The 17,574-nt window shown below is 48.1% G+C and overlaps 1 protein-coding gene across 9 annotated transcripts in view; it reads left to right on the top strand.

The window, feature by feature from the left end:
• Positions 1-8,487, top strand: part of slc39a14 (solute carrier family 39 member 14) — a 31,954-nt gene extending 23,467 nt beyond the window's left edge. For all 9 annotated transcript variants that reach the window (XM_043681166.2, XM_087984371.1, XM_087984372.1 and 6 more), the window contains 4 exons: positions 558-761; positions 1,199-1,409; positions 2,361-2,545; positions 3,216-8,487. In XM_043681166.2, coding sequence (XP_043537101.1) covers positions 558-761; positions 1,199-1,409; positions 2,361-2,545; positions 3,216-3,365 — 750 coding nt within the window. In that variant the 3' untranslated portion in view covers positions 3,366-8,487. The remainder of the gene's footprint in view (positions 1-557; positions 762-1,198; positions 1,410-2,360; positions 2,546-3,215) is intronic.
• Positions 8,488-17,574: the final 9,087 nt, after the last annotated feature.

Raw genomic sequence — 17,574 nt, 5'->3', positions numbered from 1 at the left:
CATAATTCTTGGTTTTGAAAACAATTAATTTTTGTATTTTAGCCCACAATTAAAAATAAAGAGGGCATGGTCTTTATACCCCCACTCTCCAGAGACTCCTGTCTGGGAAAAGCAGCACCATCACCAAACATCCGTCTCTTCCCCATTTGCATTGCTGAATCCAATCACAATGTCAGGAGAGGGGTGAGAATGTGGAATTCACAGGGAGTGAGTTCATTATTCTGCTGTTTTTAAGACAAAAGTAGACCAAAAAAAGGGAAAAATGAATAGAAGGACATACTGATGTATTTAGTTGAAGAAGGGTGGTGTTGGGTAAGAGCGACAAGACCCGACAGCAACGTTACAATGTCACTCCAACTGCACATCATTGGTTATAACTAGTACAGCATGGCCAGTGATCAAACATCTGTAATGAGAGCACATGGACACGAACACTGACCTTTTTCACCTTTGTAACTCTGATCTCAGCCAGCAGGAGATATCTGAGGCATGGATGGAGGGTGCTGCGATGTGTGTCATTATTACTGACCACAGCCATTTTGCACTTGTTTGAACAGGGGAAAGATCATCTTAATCACACTCACTACCGAGTTCAGCAATATGCCAGCAGGAGTGATCAGGAGGATGGAGTGATGGAAAAACTCCAGAACGGAGATCTGAGTCACACATTGTCCAGTCACAGTGAAGATGGCGAGCACAAGATTTTGTCTACAGATTCCACAGAGGGAGAGCCAGCAATCACCAGGGCCTTGTCGGTGCAGGTCAGTGGGCCAAGGATCAAGGTGACAGGTCTCCTATGGAACTGACCCCCAAGGCCAGGGCAAGTGTCCCCAGAAGGAGAGCAGGGAAGATCTGGGCTATCTGCAGGAGGGCCAATATCAAACCTGGACCAAATCCAAGTGACTGTCGGCTTTTTGCCTGGTGTTTTAATGTGGGATGTATTTGGGATGGGAAGGAGGAACAATTGGAATGGGATTACACAGCCAGGTGGCTGGAATTGGGATGAAGTGATGGGATTTGATCAGGAGCTGACTGAGATCGAGGTTCAGGATGGGATCGGGAGCTGGCTGAGATTGGGGTCTGGCTGGGACTGGGTGCATGTGGTTTCAGGTCAGGGTGGGGATTGGATTAGGATTGGGGTGTTGGATCATGTGTGGGTGTTTAAAATGTTTTCCGGTTTATCTGTCTCTCTGTCCAGGATCTGCAGCAGACATCTGGAGGGCCCTGTTACTGGCTCAAGGGGAATCGTTACTCTGACATTGCTACTCTGGCCTGGATGATCACACTCAGTGATGGACTGCACAACTTCATCGATGGCCTTGCCATTGGTGCTTCCTTTACTGTCTCTGTCTTCCAGGGAATCAGTACCTCGGTGGCTATCCTCTGTGAAGAATTTCCTCATGAGCTTGGTACGTACCCCTCCTTTCCCCCACCTCTGTCGAAGCTCAGGGTGGAGACTGGGCAGCACTGGAAGAGTCTTGATTCACTACTGGGCCAAGGGAAGGTGGGGGCTTCGCCAGTCTCTGGTTCCAGTTTGGGATATCTGCCTGAGGAACCATGGTGGGAGTGCTGTGGGTCAAGGTGGTGTGGACAGGGCCCTGTGTAGCTCATCCCTTCCATTCAGACTCCCAGCAGCAAATTGCTGCAATGAACACACGCCTGACCATCTCAGAGTGAAAACTCACCTGAACCATGCTGAACGCTCTGCTGTATGTTACAATGATGGAAATCAAGTAGGAGAAAGTGAGCACTGCAGATGCTGGAGATCAGAGTCGAGAGTGTGGTGCTGGAAAAGCACAGCAGGTCAGGCAGCATTCGAGGAGCAGGAGAATCGATGTGATGGGCATAAACCCTTCAGGATGAAGAAGGTTGGAACAATGATGGACATCTCAAACACAATTCGTCGCTGGGTCACAGGAATTCCTGAAGGGGCTTAAATTTTGGGAAGAAATGGAGGGCGAGAGGAAGTTAAGGGATGGGAAATTCTCGAGCTCGCAGGTCCAGGCAGTTGAAGGCACATCTCCTGATGGTGCAGCACTGGGTTTTGGGAGATTGCTGAGAAGGCATGTAGGAGTGGTGCAGAGAAGGTTGAGAGGCTGGTAGAGGTTATGGATATCCAGAAGGGAAATTCTATGGCATCAGTCAGAAGTGGAGGTGCTGTTTGACTGAGAGCCAAATGAAGTCACCCTCCCATCCGGTCCGGTCCTGCCCTCCCCAGTAATGACCTCCACTCTTTCCCTGAGCACTGTAAAGATGTGGGTAAGCTGATTGTTGCTGATATGTCTGTCTGTCTCTCTCTCTCTCTCTCTCTCTCTCTGTCCTCCCTGCTCACCACCCCCACCCCCCGACCCCCAATGCAGGTGACTTTGTGATTCTGCTCAATGCTGGCATGAGCCTCCAACAAGCTCTCTTCTTTAACTTCCTGTCAGCCTGCTGTTGCTACCTTGGCCTGGTCTTCGGCATCCTTGCTGGCAGCCACTTCTCTGCTAACTGGATCTTTGCTCTGGCTGGTGGGATGTTTCTCTACATCGCACTGGCAGACATGGTGAGTCAACGCCTTCATTGTGATGGTGGTTTTGGGGCGAGGACAAGGACATGTCTGGGCTGGGGATGGAGTCACCTGTAGACCATACCAGGCACATTTCCTGATTGGAGGGCATGAAGGAAGCAGAGGGGAGTTCATCCCGTGGATTAATCATCTCCAAGTTTGAGCCAAGCTTCAAACTTTAGAGTGTACTGAGGTTGGCTTTGAACTCATTCCTCCAGACCATTCATCCAGACACTAAGTGCAAGGCAGTCCTCACAGTGTGGGATATGGTGATGGTGAGCAAGGAAGAGGGCATGTGTACGGAGTCAGGATTCGCTCCTAGAGTCACTAATTGAAGCTGGGGCCAGGTCAACATATCAGAACAGGTCACATCAGTGGCTGAACCAAGGCTGGAAAACGGGATGTAGGAAGAGGGGGATACAATGGATTGGGGAGAAACACTGATAGACATAGATAACGCTGAAGGCCCTGTTTCCGTGTGATAGTTACTGAATGTGTGGCTCTACAGCATCATTAGACCCGGGATTACTGAGAGAGGCCAGTGGCTCCATGAGTGTGTTTGTCATTGCCTCTGCATGGTGGATTGTGGTGCGTGAGGGGAAACCTCACTCCTTCAGAGGAGTTCAGCGAGTTTACCCTGTGTTCTGTGACTTGTCTATCTCCACAGTTCCCAGAGATGAATGAGGTGAGCAAAGGAGAGGATGGGGAGGAGTCGACCTCACTGTTGGTGTTTGCAATCCAAAACGCTGGCCTGCTCACTGGGTTTACCATCATGTTGCTGCTCACCATGTACTCTGGCTCAATCCAAATTGGTTAGGTCTTGGCCGACCCTGGGACACGATGGACACCTAAAGCCATGGCAGCTTGGAAGGGAGGCAGAAAACTTTCTCAGCACAGACACCATCACAAACCAAGGGGCTGCTCAATAGCTGGCCAAGGTTTTGATTACCACAACAAAAGCAGCCTCTCTTTTGAAAACCTCCTCTTTGCAAAAGGTAATCTCCTCAGGCTCATTAGCAACACATTCATTCCAGTTCACTCAGTCCAAGAACTTGCTGCCCTGTAGGGTTTAGGAGACCACATTTTCCCCTCAAGTGTTAAGTGGCATTGTCTCAATTAGCCATCAGTCTTATGCCTTCCTGGTCAAGATGAGTTAACAAAAATGATCTCCACATGGAAAAAGCACATTGAAGATAATGGGAGAGGGAATTAACTTGCTGCTAGACTTGACCACAGGCCTCTCATCAGAGCTGGGCGTCCTATTCAGAACAATACGTCACATTTTAACCAAGCTTATCTTGTCGCTCTAGGATCTCTAACAATACCAGTCAGACAATGTCTAGTCAGAGAGGACACCTGGGTCACACAACAAGGAAATCGCAGCTTCTCACAGTCAGATCATCAGAGCCACAGGAGAACCCAGGACAAGTCCAGTTTTCATTCCCATACATCTCTTCCTCTTGATCCTCATGATCCTTTGACAATCATGATGCTGGTTCAACTGGTATTTCTGAGGGAAGGTCTGCCTTGTCTCCTAACCTTTTGCACACAGGTAGAGAGGGATGGTGTTTGATTGGAGACCAGAAGTCTTAAGTATAGCTGAAAAAGAGATCTGCAGCCAAAACTTTTCATCATGCATTCATCAGGATAGAATGTTGAATTTTCATGGGAACAAGAAGTTACACTCTGAGAGGTTGGTGTTGGTTTGTTGGCAAGTGGACGCTGGTTGGTAAAGGTGTTGTCATAGGGATTGGGGAACAGGTAACTACTGAACTTTTCTTCACATGAAAAGGATGTGATTCCTGCACATGTTCTTCCAGCTGGTGAAATTCAGAGTCCTGCTTATGAACATCAGGAAGTAAACCTCAGTGCTAGCCCGACTGGCAACCTTGAGTTGGTGACAACAGTCATTCTTGGCACACATTGAATTGTTCAGCAAGCTTTGACCCAGCATGATGTTGGACATCTGATGTTGGACACGACATTCTGAGTTCTGCAAAAGCTCAGGCACAATTGTTCCCGCTGCATTCCCTGTGGAAACACCTTCACCAACCACTCTCCAGCCTTTCCTTATGCAGTGTAAATTGTTGTTCCCTTTCCAATTGGCATTCTTGCTGTGTCCTGACAGATACAAGGCAAGAAGCTTTCTCAGCACATCTCATTCTCATAATACTCAAATTGTGAATTACTCAAAGACTGCCAAATATTGTTTTGGTGGGTCAGTGAGTGGACTGAGGGAGGAGTGAACTGAGGCCTCTTTCCATATGCCCGCTCTTGTTTCTCAATCATTTTGTGGAGGTTGAGGTCCCAGCCCTGGACTCAGCACCTCCATAGTCTGTTTTTTTCCAGAGAGATACTACCAGCTCTGCATATGTGGAGCTTGTTAAAATCTTCTTGCGGCGCATTCTCGCTCTCGCTCTCACTCTTGCTCCCACTCTTGCTCCCTGCCCACCCCCTCCCACACCCACACACCAGCATGAACTGGTCAATGGACAGTCCAAAGAACAAGAGGAGTCATTGTCCCAGGAATGAGCAGATGGTGCACTGAGGTGAGCCCTTGCCCCTGAACTGGGTGACAGTGGAGGGGAAGAGGAGGCTGTTGTTGAACAGAATCCTGTTCTTCTTTGAACACACCTCCTTTGAAAACCCCGTGTCTATCTTTCTAAAGCTGCCCAGGAAACTCGCTCACACTTTGTGCCTCAGGGAGGTGCGCCCTTGTTACCACTGGTAGCCAGATGTAATTACAGTGTTATAATTGCAGACAGAGTTCTCCAAAATCTGGAATAATTTCTAATGGAGTGAAAACTTTCAGGTTAATTCCAAGCACAGTCTGATCCCAGACCTGACTCCCTCCCCCAGACCCTGACCTCACTCATCTCAAAGCCTGATGTCAAACTTCTTTATTAAAGGCAGTGAAATGAGTGAGGAAAATTACTGTAGCTTTTCGGCAGACTCATTCTCCTAACTGGGTGATGGAGTGGAGCAAGGGCTCTTCCTGATTCAAACCTGTCCTGAGATATCCCGTCAACTGTAATGTGGTTCTGGTTACCACTAGCTCAACAGCAGCACCTTTTCCCTAATTGTCTGAATTTCAAACAATGATACTGAAGTGGAATCATCAGGATATCCGTGTTTTTCTCCCCCCACCCCCCTGAATGTGTTGTATCCAGTCAGGAGGTATAATCGCCGTGTGCTCGAAACAGACAGTGGGGCCATCCGGAGGCTGGGGTGAAAGGTAATGGGTGACCAAAGGACTTGATGTTACGTAGCAATGAACCATTCGATAAGGTCAGCCTGCTCAAAATGAAAATATGTCTGGCCCTGTGTTCTCCTCCTCACTTTATTTAGGAGCCATTTTATGTAATCTGAAAATGTCTGAGCTTAATGACATACAACTGTACAACCTCGCAATGAGAATGAAACCAAATACCCAGGTCTAACCATGCTGTTCAGGCAGAACCAAAGCAGATTGCTGCTTGTGTGCTCTTTTCCTGTCAGATCAGCAGGATTACTCTTGGAGCATGTAGAAAACTGTTTTCAAATAGAACATTATCTCTTTGCTCAAGTCGCTATAATGGAGAGTGTGGGATTCAAATCCAGCTCATCATCGTAGAGTGTATTCTGTCTTCGGTATTTTGAGAGCGCCCCTTCCTGAGAAAGGTACCTTGAGACAGGGAAATAATTGCACCTTGCACCAGTCTGGAAGTGGGAAGGGAAGTGTCATGAACACCTAGGACATTTATCCCTCGCCACCCTGAGGGGTGGTCAGTCAGGAAAGCTGCTGTACTGGGTTATGACCGTTCAGGAGGTCGCATTCTCATGGAGATGTGCAGATTGACAGATAGCAGCAGGATCCTCTGGCTATGCTGGAAGGGCCCCTGGATTGAAAGGGTCTTTGCCGGATCGAAGGCCCTGTCACAGATGGGGGGGGATCATGTTCTGGGATCTGGCTACAGAGATGATGTCACATGATGTATAGCGCGTTCCCAGCAACTCAATACCAAAATGATAGGCTCACTTTACTGACCATGGAACAGCTTGTAAATTATTCACTGTACTGTACACTCAGGACTTGGAGGTTTGAAATAAACTGAGTCAATTGGTTGACTTGAAATCAGAATTGAGCAGTGGCCATTTACCCATCTTGACTTCTTGCTGTTTGAAAGACTGGTCTAATTTATCTGCGCTGGAAATGTGTTGCTGGAAAAGCGCAGCAGGTCAGGCAGCATCCAGGGAACAGGAGAATCGACGTTTCGGGCATAAGCCCTTCTTCAGGAAGGTCTAATTTATCCCCTTCCACTATTATGTTGCTGTTGTCCTGCAATTTCTGTCTCATTAAATAGTGATCCAGTTCCCTTGTTGTGGAAGTGTCCAAAGGATCCAGTGACATCCTCCTGAGATTTTAACAAAGCTGCATTCTGGTTTCCTTGTCAATGTTTGACTAGATATTTCATTTGTGCCAAAAATCAGGACAAGAAGAAACACTGACACTCGTGGGCTGTATGCTGACTCAGTGCTTAGTACTGCTCCTTCAGCGCCAGGGAACCGGATTCATTTACAACCTCAGGCAACTGTCTGTATGGAATTTGCAATCCTCCCTGTGTCTGTGTGGGTTTCCTCTAGGTGTTCTGATTTGCTCCTGCCGTCCAAAGATGTGCAGGTTAGGTGGATTGGCCGTGGGGGATGCAGGGTTGTAGCGGGTGGGCCTGGGTGGGATGCATTTCAGAGAGTCAGTGTGGACTTGTTGGACTGGATGGCCTGTTTCCACATTTTAGGGATTCTATGTTAGGTGACTTCCTGGCAGCCAAGGTTCCTTTGTCGCACATAGAGTTTATTTTGTGTCTTTCTGATCAATCTAACAGGTCTATCAATGATTAGGGAGCTTCTCCACTCAATCCAGGAGATGCTCTGTGCCCCATCTCCTGAACTATGTCATGAGGGTGAGATAGAGGGGAACCTCAGAGTGATTCCTCAGACTCTGAATCCAATCCAGTCTTGAGCCAGGCCTTCTCAAAGGCCAATAATTACAACATCCAAAGCTGGTTGTTCAGTCAACACCATCAATTCCCCCCCATCAGCCCACAACTCCAACCCCAGCCCCAAACCTCACATCCCTGATCCCATTCTTATGACCTTCTCTGTTTGTAAATCCTGAGCAACATTCAGATAAAAACTTCTTTATTTCTTTAACGTCATATTCTTGGATTTCTTTATACCTACCCAATAGGACAGATAGTTGGTTAAGAAGTCATCCTAAATGTTCCTGACAGCGCGGCGCTGCCTCGAAACTGACCCTCTGACAGTGTGAGCCTAGAGTTTTTATCTCAGTTGGTAAAATGGGGTGTTAACTATAATGTGCTAATCCTGAGAGTTTTTTCACAGATTCCCCACACTGCAGAAGCAGGACGTTCAGCCGATCAAGTCCACACCGATCCTCCAAGCAGCATCCCCTCCAAACCCAACTCCTCTATCTTATCCCTGTAACTTTGCATTTCCAATGGCTAATTAACCTAGTCTACAGCATCCTTCCAGTATGGGTAATTTAGCATGGCCAATCCACCTCATCTGCACAACTTTGGACTGTGGGAGGAAACCCACACAGACAAGGGGGGAATATGCAAACTCTCCAGAGACAGCTGCCTGAGGCTGGAAATGAATGTGGGTCCGTGGAACTGTAAGGCAGCAGTGCTAACCACTGTGCCACCCTTTTTGTTGATCTGCCAGTGTTTTCATTTCTTGTTGAGCAGAGCAGTCTGGCAGTGAGAAAAAGTTTGAGCTCCTGCACGACTGTTGTTTATTTGATGGTTACCATTAGCTAATTTTTTAAATCCAAAGAGGAAATGCAGCAGGTTATGGGGAAGAATCAACGCACCGTGAAATATTTGCCGAGGGGTGTGCTGGTCATTTTAAACTGAAAATAAAGCTTCCTTGTTACTGTTCTCATTCAATGCTCCCTCAAAAGGTAATTTACAAAATAAAGCTCCCTCTACTCAGTCACAACATTTGAAAGACATTTGGGCAAGTACATGAATCAGAAAGGTTTAGAGGGATATGGGCCAAACCCAGGCAAATGGGACGAGTTTAGTTTGGGAAACTTTGTCAGTGTGGACGAGTTGGGCCAAAGGGTCTGCTTTTGTGCTATGTGACTCTTTGACACTGATCCGGTGAAGTGACGATTCACCTTGTGCCAGTGCCTTATCTGTAATTTCGACAAGTGACAATTGGTGCCTGTATAACAGTATGATTTATACGATGGTCGACAGCACATCCTGCTGGTGCACAGGAGTAGCAGGACCCCAGATAGCTTGAACACTCCTATCCAGCCAGGTATGGTTCCTTTCAGAGAGTCAGATGGGCTATGCGCTTGAGAGCTGACTTGCACTGAATGAGGTAAAAACAATGACTGCAGATGCTGGAAACCAGATTCCGGATTAGTGGTGCTGGAAGAGCACAGCAGCTCGGGCAGCATCAGAGGAGCAGTAAAATCGATGTTTCGAGCAAAAACCCTTCATCAGGAATAGATGAAGAGCTTTTGCCCGAAACGTTGATTTTGCTGCTCCTTGGATGCTACATGAACTGCTGTGCTCTTCCAGCACCACTAATCCAGAATCTGGTTTCCAGCAGCTGCAGTCATTGTTTTTACCTTGCACTGAATGAGGCCATTCAGCCCATCAAACCTCTTCATTGAGGCTGCACAGAGACATAAATCTGTGGAATTTATGACTCCAGAATGTGATAGATGCTGGGAAGTTGAATAAATTTGAGGAGGAGAGAGACAGATTTTTAATTAAAAACATGTTGAAGGATAATGGAGAGTGGGTGGGAATGTGGAGTTGAGGACAAATGGGATTAGCCATGATCATATTAAATGGCAGAATGGCCTCCTGTTCAGAGTTCTTATTCCCACCCCATGTCTGATTTTGACCTAGCCATGATGGAGAAGCCTGTGATATATCCATATTCTCAACTCTGGTGGACAAGGACGCATTTTCTGAATTTGCAGATGCTACAAAACCTGGGAGGAGGACAGTGTAAACATTTGAGACAACACTGATAAGTGGGCAGACTGATGGTAGATGAAGTTAAATGAGAAGTCTGAAGTGATTTGTTTAAGTTGGCAGAACAAGGAGAGAGTACTAAAGCAAAAGGCTGCAGGAGCAGAGGGATCTGGGTGAAAACGTGCATAAATCATTACAGGCATCACAGCTCATAGAGTGAGTAATGGGATCGCAGATGAGGATTTACCAGTGGGGGCTTTGAGTACAATAGGGGCATTATCGTAAAGCTGTGTAAAAGTCAACTTTGGTGATGCATGTAGTTCTGGGAGTTGCACTGTTGGAAGAATGTGCGAGTGTTCAAAATGGTGCAGGAACCATTCATGAGAATGGTTTCATGAATGATACATAGAATCAAAACGTCCAGAAGGTGGTGGTTGCAGAGTTAAAGGCAGGAGGAGATTTGATCAAAGAGTTCAAGAGAAGCAGGTATCTGTCCAGAGCAGAATGTTTGCATTGGTGAAAGGATCATGAACCAGAGAGGACAGTTTGAAGGTGAGTGAAGCAACAGAGACTTCTGGAAAATTTTACAAATGCAGTGAGTGCCTGCTCGCTTTGAGAGTGTTGGGGAGGCAGATTCAATCAAGGCTTTCAAACTGGAAATAATTATTGAGACAGGGCGGCAAGGTGGTTCAGTGATTAGCACTGCTGCCTCGCAGTGCTAGGGACCCAGGTTTGATTCAACCCTCCGGTGACTGTGTGGAATTTCCCCGTGCCTGCATGGGTTTCTTCTGGGTTCTCCAGTTTCCTCCCACAATCCAAAGATGTGCAGGTTAGGTGAATTGGCTAAGCTATATTGCCCACAGTGTTCAGGGATGTCTCAATTCGGTGCATTAGTCAGAGGTAAATTTAGAGTAATGGGTTTGGGTGGGATTCACTTCGGAGGGTTGGTGTAGACTTATTGGCCCAAAGAGCCTGTTTCCACACTCAGTATTCTATGAATATGCAAGGTTGCAGGAATCAGATACCTGGTGAAAATACAGTTACAGTAAGCAATGAGGAAAGTGGACTGGATGTCCGGCTACACTAGAAGTGTTGCACAATCAGAAAGAAGTGGTCCTGGAAGTCGTCTACTTCAACTCATGCCACCAGGTCAAACAGGAGCAAGGAAAAAGTTAAAAATCACACAACACCAGGTTATAGTCCAACAGGTTTATGTGAAAGCACTAGCTTTCTGAGCGCTGCTCCTTCATCAGGTGGTGAAATCATGACTGTTGGACTATAACATAGCATTGTTTGATTTTTAACTTTATCCACCCCAGACCAATACCAGCTCCTTCACATCGTAAGAAAAAGAAGGCATCCTCACCCTTCTAGGCCAGGCCGGGGAATTGTAATCCTGATTGGGACTACGGTTCCCCTAGGACAGTGCAGGGCTGCAGCCTGTAAGGCACAGAATGGGAACTGTCATCCCAATCTACGTTACAAACCCCTGCCTGCCCTGCGAGGAACTATATTCGTGAGTTTTGAGAAGATTTGTAGCTCAGGTTGTAAGTTTGCTCACTGAGCTGGAAGGCTCATTTTCAGACATTTCGACACCATACTAGGTAACAGTTTCAGATGAGTCTCTGGGATGAAGCTTCATCCAGAGACTCACTGAAGTTGTTAGGAGACAGTGAGGTATGCAGATAATGGGGATCAGAGTTGAGAGTGTGTTGCTGGAAAAGCGCAGCAGGTCAGGCAGCATCCAAAGACGAGAAAATTGACATTTGGGCCAGAGTCCTTCATCAGGAATGAGGCTGGGAGCTTTGGGGGTGTAGAGATAAATGGAAGGGGATGGGAGTGAGGCTGAGGAGAAGGTAGCTGAGAGTGCAATAGGTGGATGGAGGTGGAGATAAAGGTGATCGGTCGGAGATGAGGGTGGAGTGGATAGGTGGGAAGGAAGATTGACAGGTGGGGACAGGTTATGAGGTGCTGACCTGGAAGGTTGGAACTGGGGTAAGGGAGGGGAAATTAGGAAACTGGTGAATTCCATATTGATGCCGTGGGGCTGAAGGGTTCCAAGGTGGAAGATAAGGTGTTTTTCCTCCACGCAGCGGGTGGTGAGGGAGTGGCAATGGAGAAGATCCAGGACTTGCATGTCTTGGCAAATTGGGAGGGGGAGTTGAAATGTCCGGCCACGAGGTGGTGGGGTTGATTGTTGCGGGTGTCCCGGAGATGTTCCCTAAAGTGCTCTGCTAGGAGGTGTCCAGTCTCCCCAATGTAGAGGAGACTGCATCGGGAGCAATTGATTCAATAAATGATATTGGTGGATGTGCAGGTAAAACTTTGGATGTGGAAGACTCCTTTGGGGCCTTGGATGGACGTGAGGGAGGAGGGTGTGGGCTCAGGTTTTGCAGTTCCTGCGATGGGAGGGGAAGGTGCCAAGACAGGACAGTGGGTTATTGGGGGGCATGGACCTGACCAAGTAGTCACAAAGGGAATGGTCTTTGCAGAAGGTGGAAAGGGGTGGGGAGGGAAATATATCCCTGGTGGTGGGGTCAGTGTGGAGGTGGCGGAAATATCGTCTGATTATTTGATTTACGTGAAGGTTGATAACCAAATCATCCGCCGACATTTCCGCCACCTCCAAACAGACCCCACCACCAGGGATATATTTCCCTCCCCACCCCTTTCCGCCTTCCGCAAAGGCCGTTCCCTCCATGACTACCTAATCAGGTCCACGCCCCCAACAACCCACCCTCCCATCCTGACACCTTCCCCTGCCACCGCAGGAATTGCAAAACCTGCGCCCACACCTCTATCCAAGGCCCCAAAGGAGCCTTCCACATTCATCAAAGTTGTACCTGCACATTCATCAATATCATTTATTGTATCCGTTGCTCCTGATGCGGTCTCCTCTACACTGGGGAGACTGGGCGCCTCCTAGCAGAGCGCTTCAGAGAACATCTCCGGGATACCCGCACCAATCAACCCCACCGTCCCGTGGCCCAACATTTCAACTCTCCCTCCCATTCAGCCGAGGACATGGAGGTCCTGGGCCTCCTTCACCGCCGCTCCCTCACCACTCGACACCTGGAGGAAGAACACCTCATCTTCCGCCTCGGAACACTTCAACCCCAGGGCATTATTGTGGACTTCACCAGCTTCCTCATTTCCCCTGCCCCCACCTCACCCTAGTTCCAAACTTCCAGCTCCGCACTGTCCTCATGACCTATCCTACCTGCCTATCTTCCTTTCCCCCATCCACTCCACCCTCCTCTCTGACCTATCACCTCTATCCCCACCCCCATTCACCTATTGTACTCTATGCTACTTTCTTCCCACCCTCCTCTCATTTATCTCTCTACCCTGCAGGCTCTCTGCCTGTATTCCTGATGAAGAGCTTTGCCCAAAACGTCAATTTTCCTGCTCCTCGGATGCTGCCTGAACTGCTGTGCTTTTCCAGCACCACTCTGATCTCAAATACAGTTCCTATTGGGCAGGCCAGGAGTTGTGACCCTATCTGGGACTATAGTTCCCAGCGGGTGGTGCAAAGTCATAGGGCAGGCCTGGAGTTGTAATTTTTTACCAGAAGAGAAAATGCTGGAAAATCTTAGCAGGTCTGGCAGCTTCGTAAGGAGAGAAAAGAGCTGACGTTTTGAGTCTAACTGACCCTTTGTCAAAGCTTAAAAAAAAGGGAGAAATAGGGAGGTATTTATATGAGCTGGAAATGTGTTGCTGGAAATGCGCAGCAGGTCAGGCAGCATCCAGGGAACAGGAGAATCGACGTTTCGGGCATAAGCCCTTCTTCAGGAATGGGGAAAGTTTGTCCAGCAGGCTAAGATAAAAGGTAGGGAGGAGGGACTTGGGGGAGGGGTGTCGGAAATGTGATAGGTGGAAAGAGGTCAAGGTGAGGGTGATAGGTCAGACTGGGGTGGGGGCGGAGAGGTCGGGAAGAAGATCTCAGGTTAGGAAGGCGGTGCTGAATTTGATGGATTTGACTGAGACAGGGTGGGGGGAGGGGAAATGAGGAAACTGGTGAAATCCGAGTTCATCCCTTGTGGTTGGAGGGTTCCTAGCCGGAAGATGAGGCGTTCTTCCTCCAACCGTCGTTTTGTTGTGGTCTGACGATGGAGGAGTCCAAAGACCTGCATATCCTTGGTGGAGTGGAAGGGGGAATTGAAATGTTGAGCTACAGGGTGGTTGGGTTGGTTGGTCCGGGTGTCCCAGAGGAGTTCTCTGAAACGCTCCGCAAGTAGCCGGCCTGTCTCCCCAACTGGCCGGCTACTTGCGGAGCGTTTCAGAGAACACCTTTGGGACACCCAGACCAACCAACCCAACCACCCTGAAGCTCAACATTTCAATTCCCCCTCCCACTCCACCAAGGTTATGCAGGTCTTTGGACTCCTCCATCGTCAGACCACAACAAAATGACGGTTGGAGGAAGAACGCCTCATCTTCCGGCTAGGAACCCTCCAACCACAAGGGATGAACTCGGATTTCACCAGTTTCCTCATTTCCCCTCCCCCCACCCTGTCTCAGTCAAATCCATCAAATTCAGCACCGCCTTCCTAACCTGAGATCTTCTTCCCGACCTCTCCGCCCCCACCCCAGTCTGACCTATCACCCTCACCTTGACCTCTTTCCAACTATCACATTTCCGACGCCCCTCCCCCAAGTCCCTCCTCCCTACCTTTTATCTTAGCCTGCTGGACAAACTTTCCCCATTCCTGAAGAAGGGCTTATGCCCGAAACGTCGATTCTCCTGTTCCCTGGATGCTGCCTGACCTGCTGCGCTTTTCCAGCAACACATTTCCAGCTCTGATCTCCAGCATCTGCAGACCTCACTTTCTCCTCAGGTATTTATATGAGGCTGAGAGAAGGTGAGTCATGACTCCAGAAGCAAAGGTAGCAATAAAGAGGTGATAATGACAGTGCATAGAGAGATTATAGGGAGATTAGGAGCTGTGAATGACCAAGGCTGAAGCCAGTGCTATGTGACAAAATATGGGGGGGGATGGGGGCAATGGGTGAAGCAGACGCAAAATGGAAAACAGGGGAGAAGGGTAGCAAAGGGGGAAGAGGAGAGAAAAAGATGATGAGAGAGTGGGGAGCGAGAGAAAGAGAGACAAACAAGAAATAAGAGGTACAGAACAGTGAAAAAAATATTAAAAAATAAATGAAATAAAATTATCTGAAGTTGTTGAATTCAGGGTTGAGACCGGCAGGCTGTAATGTGCCTAGTCGGGAGATGAGATGCTGTTCCTCGAGTTTGCGTTGAGCTTCACTGGAACATTGCAGCAGGCCAAGGACATACATGTGGCCGTGGGAGCAGGATTGTGTGTTGAAGTGGCAAGCCACGGGAAGGTCCAGGACCTCATTGCGTACAGACTGAAGGTGCTCAGCGAAGCGATCACCCAGTCGGCGTTTTGTCTCTCCGATATAAAGGAGACCACATTGGGAGCAACAAATGCAATAGACCAAATTGAAAGAGGTACAAGCGAAACGTTGCTTAATCTCAAATGAGTGTTTGGGACCTTGGATGGTGAGCATGAAGAGGTGGAGGGGCAGATGTTGCACCTTCTGCGATTGCATGGGAAGGTGCCGTGTGTGATGGGAGAGGTGTTAGGTGTGATGGAGGAGTGCACTAGGTTGTCCTGGAGGGAACGATCTCTGTGGAATGCAGACAGGGGGAGGGAAGGGAAGATATGTTTAGTGGTGGCATTATGTTGGAGTTGGCGAAACTGGCGGAGGATTATTCTTTGCATGTGATGGCTGGTGGGGTGAAAGGTAAGAACAAGAGGGAGGGGGTGAGGGTCATGGCGCAGGGGATGGACCGCATGCTGTCGAGAGCCCTGTCAACAACTGTAGGTGGGAAGCCACAGTTGGAGAAGGAGCACATATTAAGAGCACCACTTTGGAAAGTGGCCTTATCGGAACAAACGCGGCAGAGGCGAAGGAGCTGAGAGAAAGGGATTGAGTCCTTACAGGACGTAGGCTGAGAAGAGCTGTAGTCCAGATAGCTGTGGGAGTCAGTAGGCTTGTAATGGATATTAGTGGATAGACTATTGTCGGAAATGGAGACAGAAAGGTCAAGGAAAGGAAGGCAAGTGTCGGAGATGGACCAGGTGAAGGTGATGGAGGGATGGAAACTGGAAGTTGTGAGAAACAGAACTCACTCACAAATCAATCAGCCTGAGACAAAGCCTTGGAAACAAGAACAATTTATTACAGTCTTGCAAGAACTGGACGCTTCTGTAATCAAGCAGAAATGTGTGTGAAAATAACACATTAAAGCATTCTTGTTCAGTTTACAAGTTGCGGAATCACGCTTCCCTTTTCCCATCCTATTATAAGCCAATTACCTCACTTGTTAGTTATTTTCTTATTTGGCCATCCTGCTGTCCTTGTCTGCATTCTTTGTTCCTTGTTTGTTACAGCTTGTTCTTTATTCCAGTTTGTCTTGTGAGAAACAAAGCTCACTCACTAAACAATTGCAGTCCGAGACAAAATCTGAATCAGTAGTGTCCTTTATTTGTACACTTGCAAGTGGGTGCAATGTCTAATGCCAGGCAAGGCAAAGACAAATACACATCATATTCCATAAACTTTCAAAATTTATACAATTTGAGCTTACGTCACTCATTTCCTCAAGACTGATCCCACAACTTCTGTTTATCCAGCCTTGTCCGTGACAAATGCCTATCTCTGGCCCCCATAAGGTTGTTTGACGTCATCCCACTGCAGGTCATCGCTAGGCATATCCTTTCTTTATTAGCATTTATTCCTCTCCGGAGGCCACTCTGACCTTTATGACCTCTTTAATTAGGGTTTGTTCCTGTGTCTCCGTACAAATGGGAAAACAGATGGTTTTCCTACTGTTATACAAGTGATTGCATTCTCTTACAACTTCTTATCTATTCGCCCATACATCTACCATTGTTTTGTAATCATGTCACATGCTGACATACCATTTTTAACGGATTATATATTTCTTCCATCTCGCCCCCATTCTTGTTAACTCAGCTCTTAGCCTAAACAATTACACACTGATGTGAGTTCATTTACTCTGTATCAGAACTTATAATTGCAGAAATAACATTAATTCACCTATATCCCACAATCTTATCGTACTATAAGCTTTATTGTGAAATGCCCTTGCTGCTTCTTTCTGTGGTCAGCTACAACCCTTTAAAAGTTATTTCCTAGCTTAAAACTATTTTCTTTAAAAGACCCTCTATATTCATTAAAGTCTTAGCCTTAACTATGCTACAAGGATTCCGCGACCGTTTGTATAATGTTCCCCTTCCCCCACCACCTGCAAAAACAACATTTCTCATCTCCCACAAAGTGAAGTTGATGAATTTTTTTCCAGGTCCGGACGAGACCGTGAATCTGCACCGAAATAGTCACCGATGTCAAGACAGGGAGGGGACCTGGGTGGGCCTGCAGCAAGAGATATACCACACAGCCCATGAAAAGGCAGGCATAGCATAGCTAGATCCCATTGCTACACCTTTGATTTGGAGAAAATGGGATGGGTTGAAGGAGAAGTTGTTGAGAGAGAGAGAGGGAACAAGTTCAGGCCGAGGGCCCCGGCTCAAGGCCCCACCGGGTTTTCTCCGACTGCAAGACCACGGCGAAAGACGCCAGGCTCCAGGGCAGAGTGGGAGTTGTAGTCCAGGTTAGGACTACAGTTCCCGGCGGGACGTGCGAGACCGTAGGGCAAGACGGGAATTGTAGTCCTGACCGGGATTACCGTTTCCCGCGAACTATGCAAGGCCGCATGGCAGAGTGGGAGTTGTAGTTCGGTTTTGGACTACAATTCCCGTCTGCCCGTGCAATGCGATAGGGCAGGTCGGGAGTGGTAGTACAGTCTGGGATTACAGGTCCCCGCCGCCGTAAAGTGGCCGTGGGGCAGGCCGGGAGTTGTAGTACAGTCTGGGACTACAGATCCCGGCGGGCGTAAGGAGGCCGTGGGGCAGGCTGGGAGTTGTCGTCCCCTTTGGGACTACAGTTCCCGACGGGCGGTGCGCAGGCGCGAAGCTG

The sequence above is a fragment of the Chiloscyllium plagiosum genome, unplaced genomic scaffold (assembly GCF_037043375.1).
Source record: "Chiloscyllium plagiosum isolate Xiang-an unplaced genomic scaffold, Cpla_swu_hap1 HiC_scaffold_48, whole genome shotgun sequence".
In the NCBI taxonomy this organism is placed as follows: Eukaryota; Metazoa; Chordata; class Chondrichthyes; order Orectolobiformes; family Hemiscylliidae; genus Chiloscyllium; species Chiloscyllium plagiosum.
This window is presented reverse-complemented; position numbering and strand designations above follow the sequence as displayed.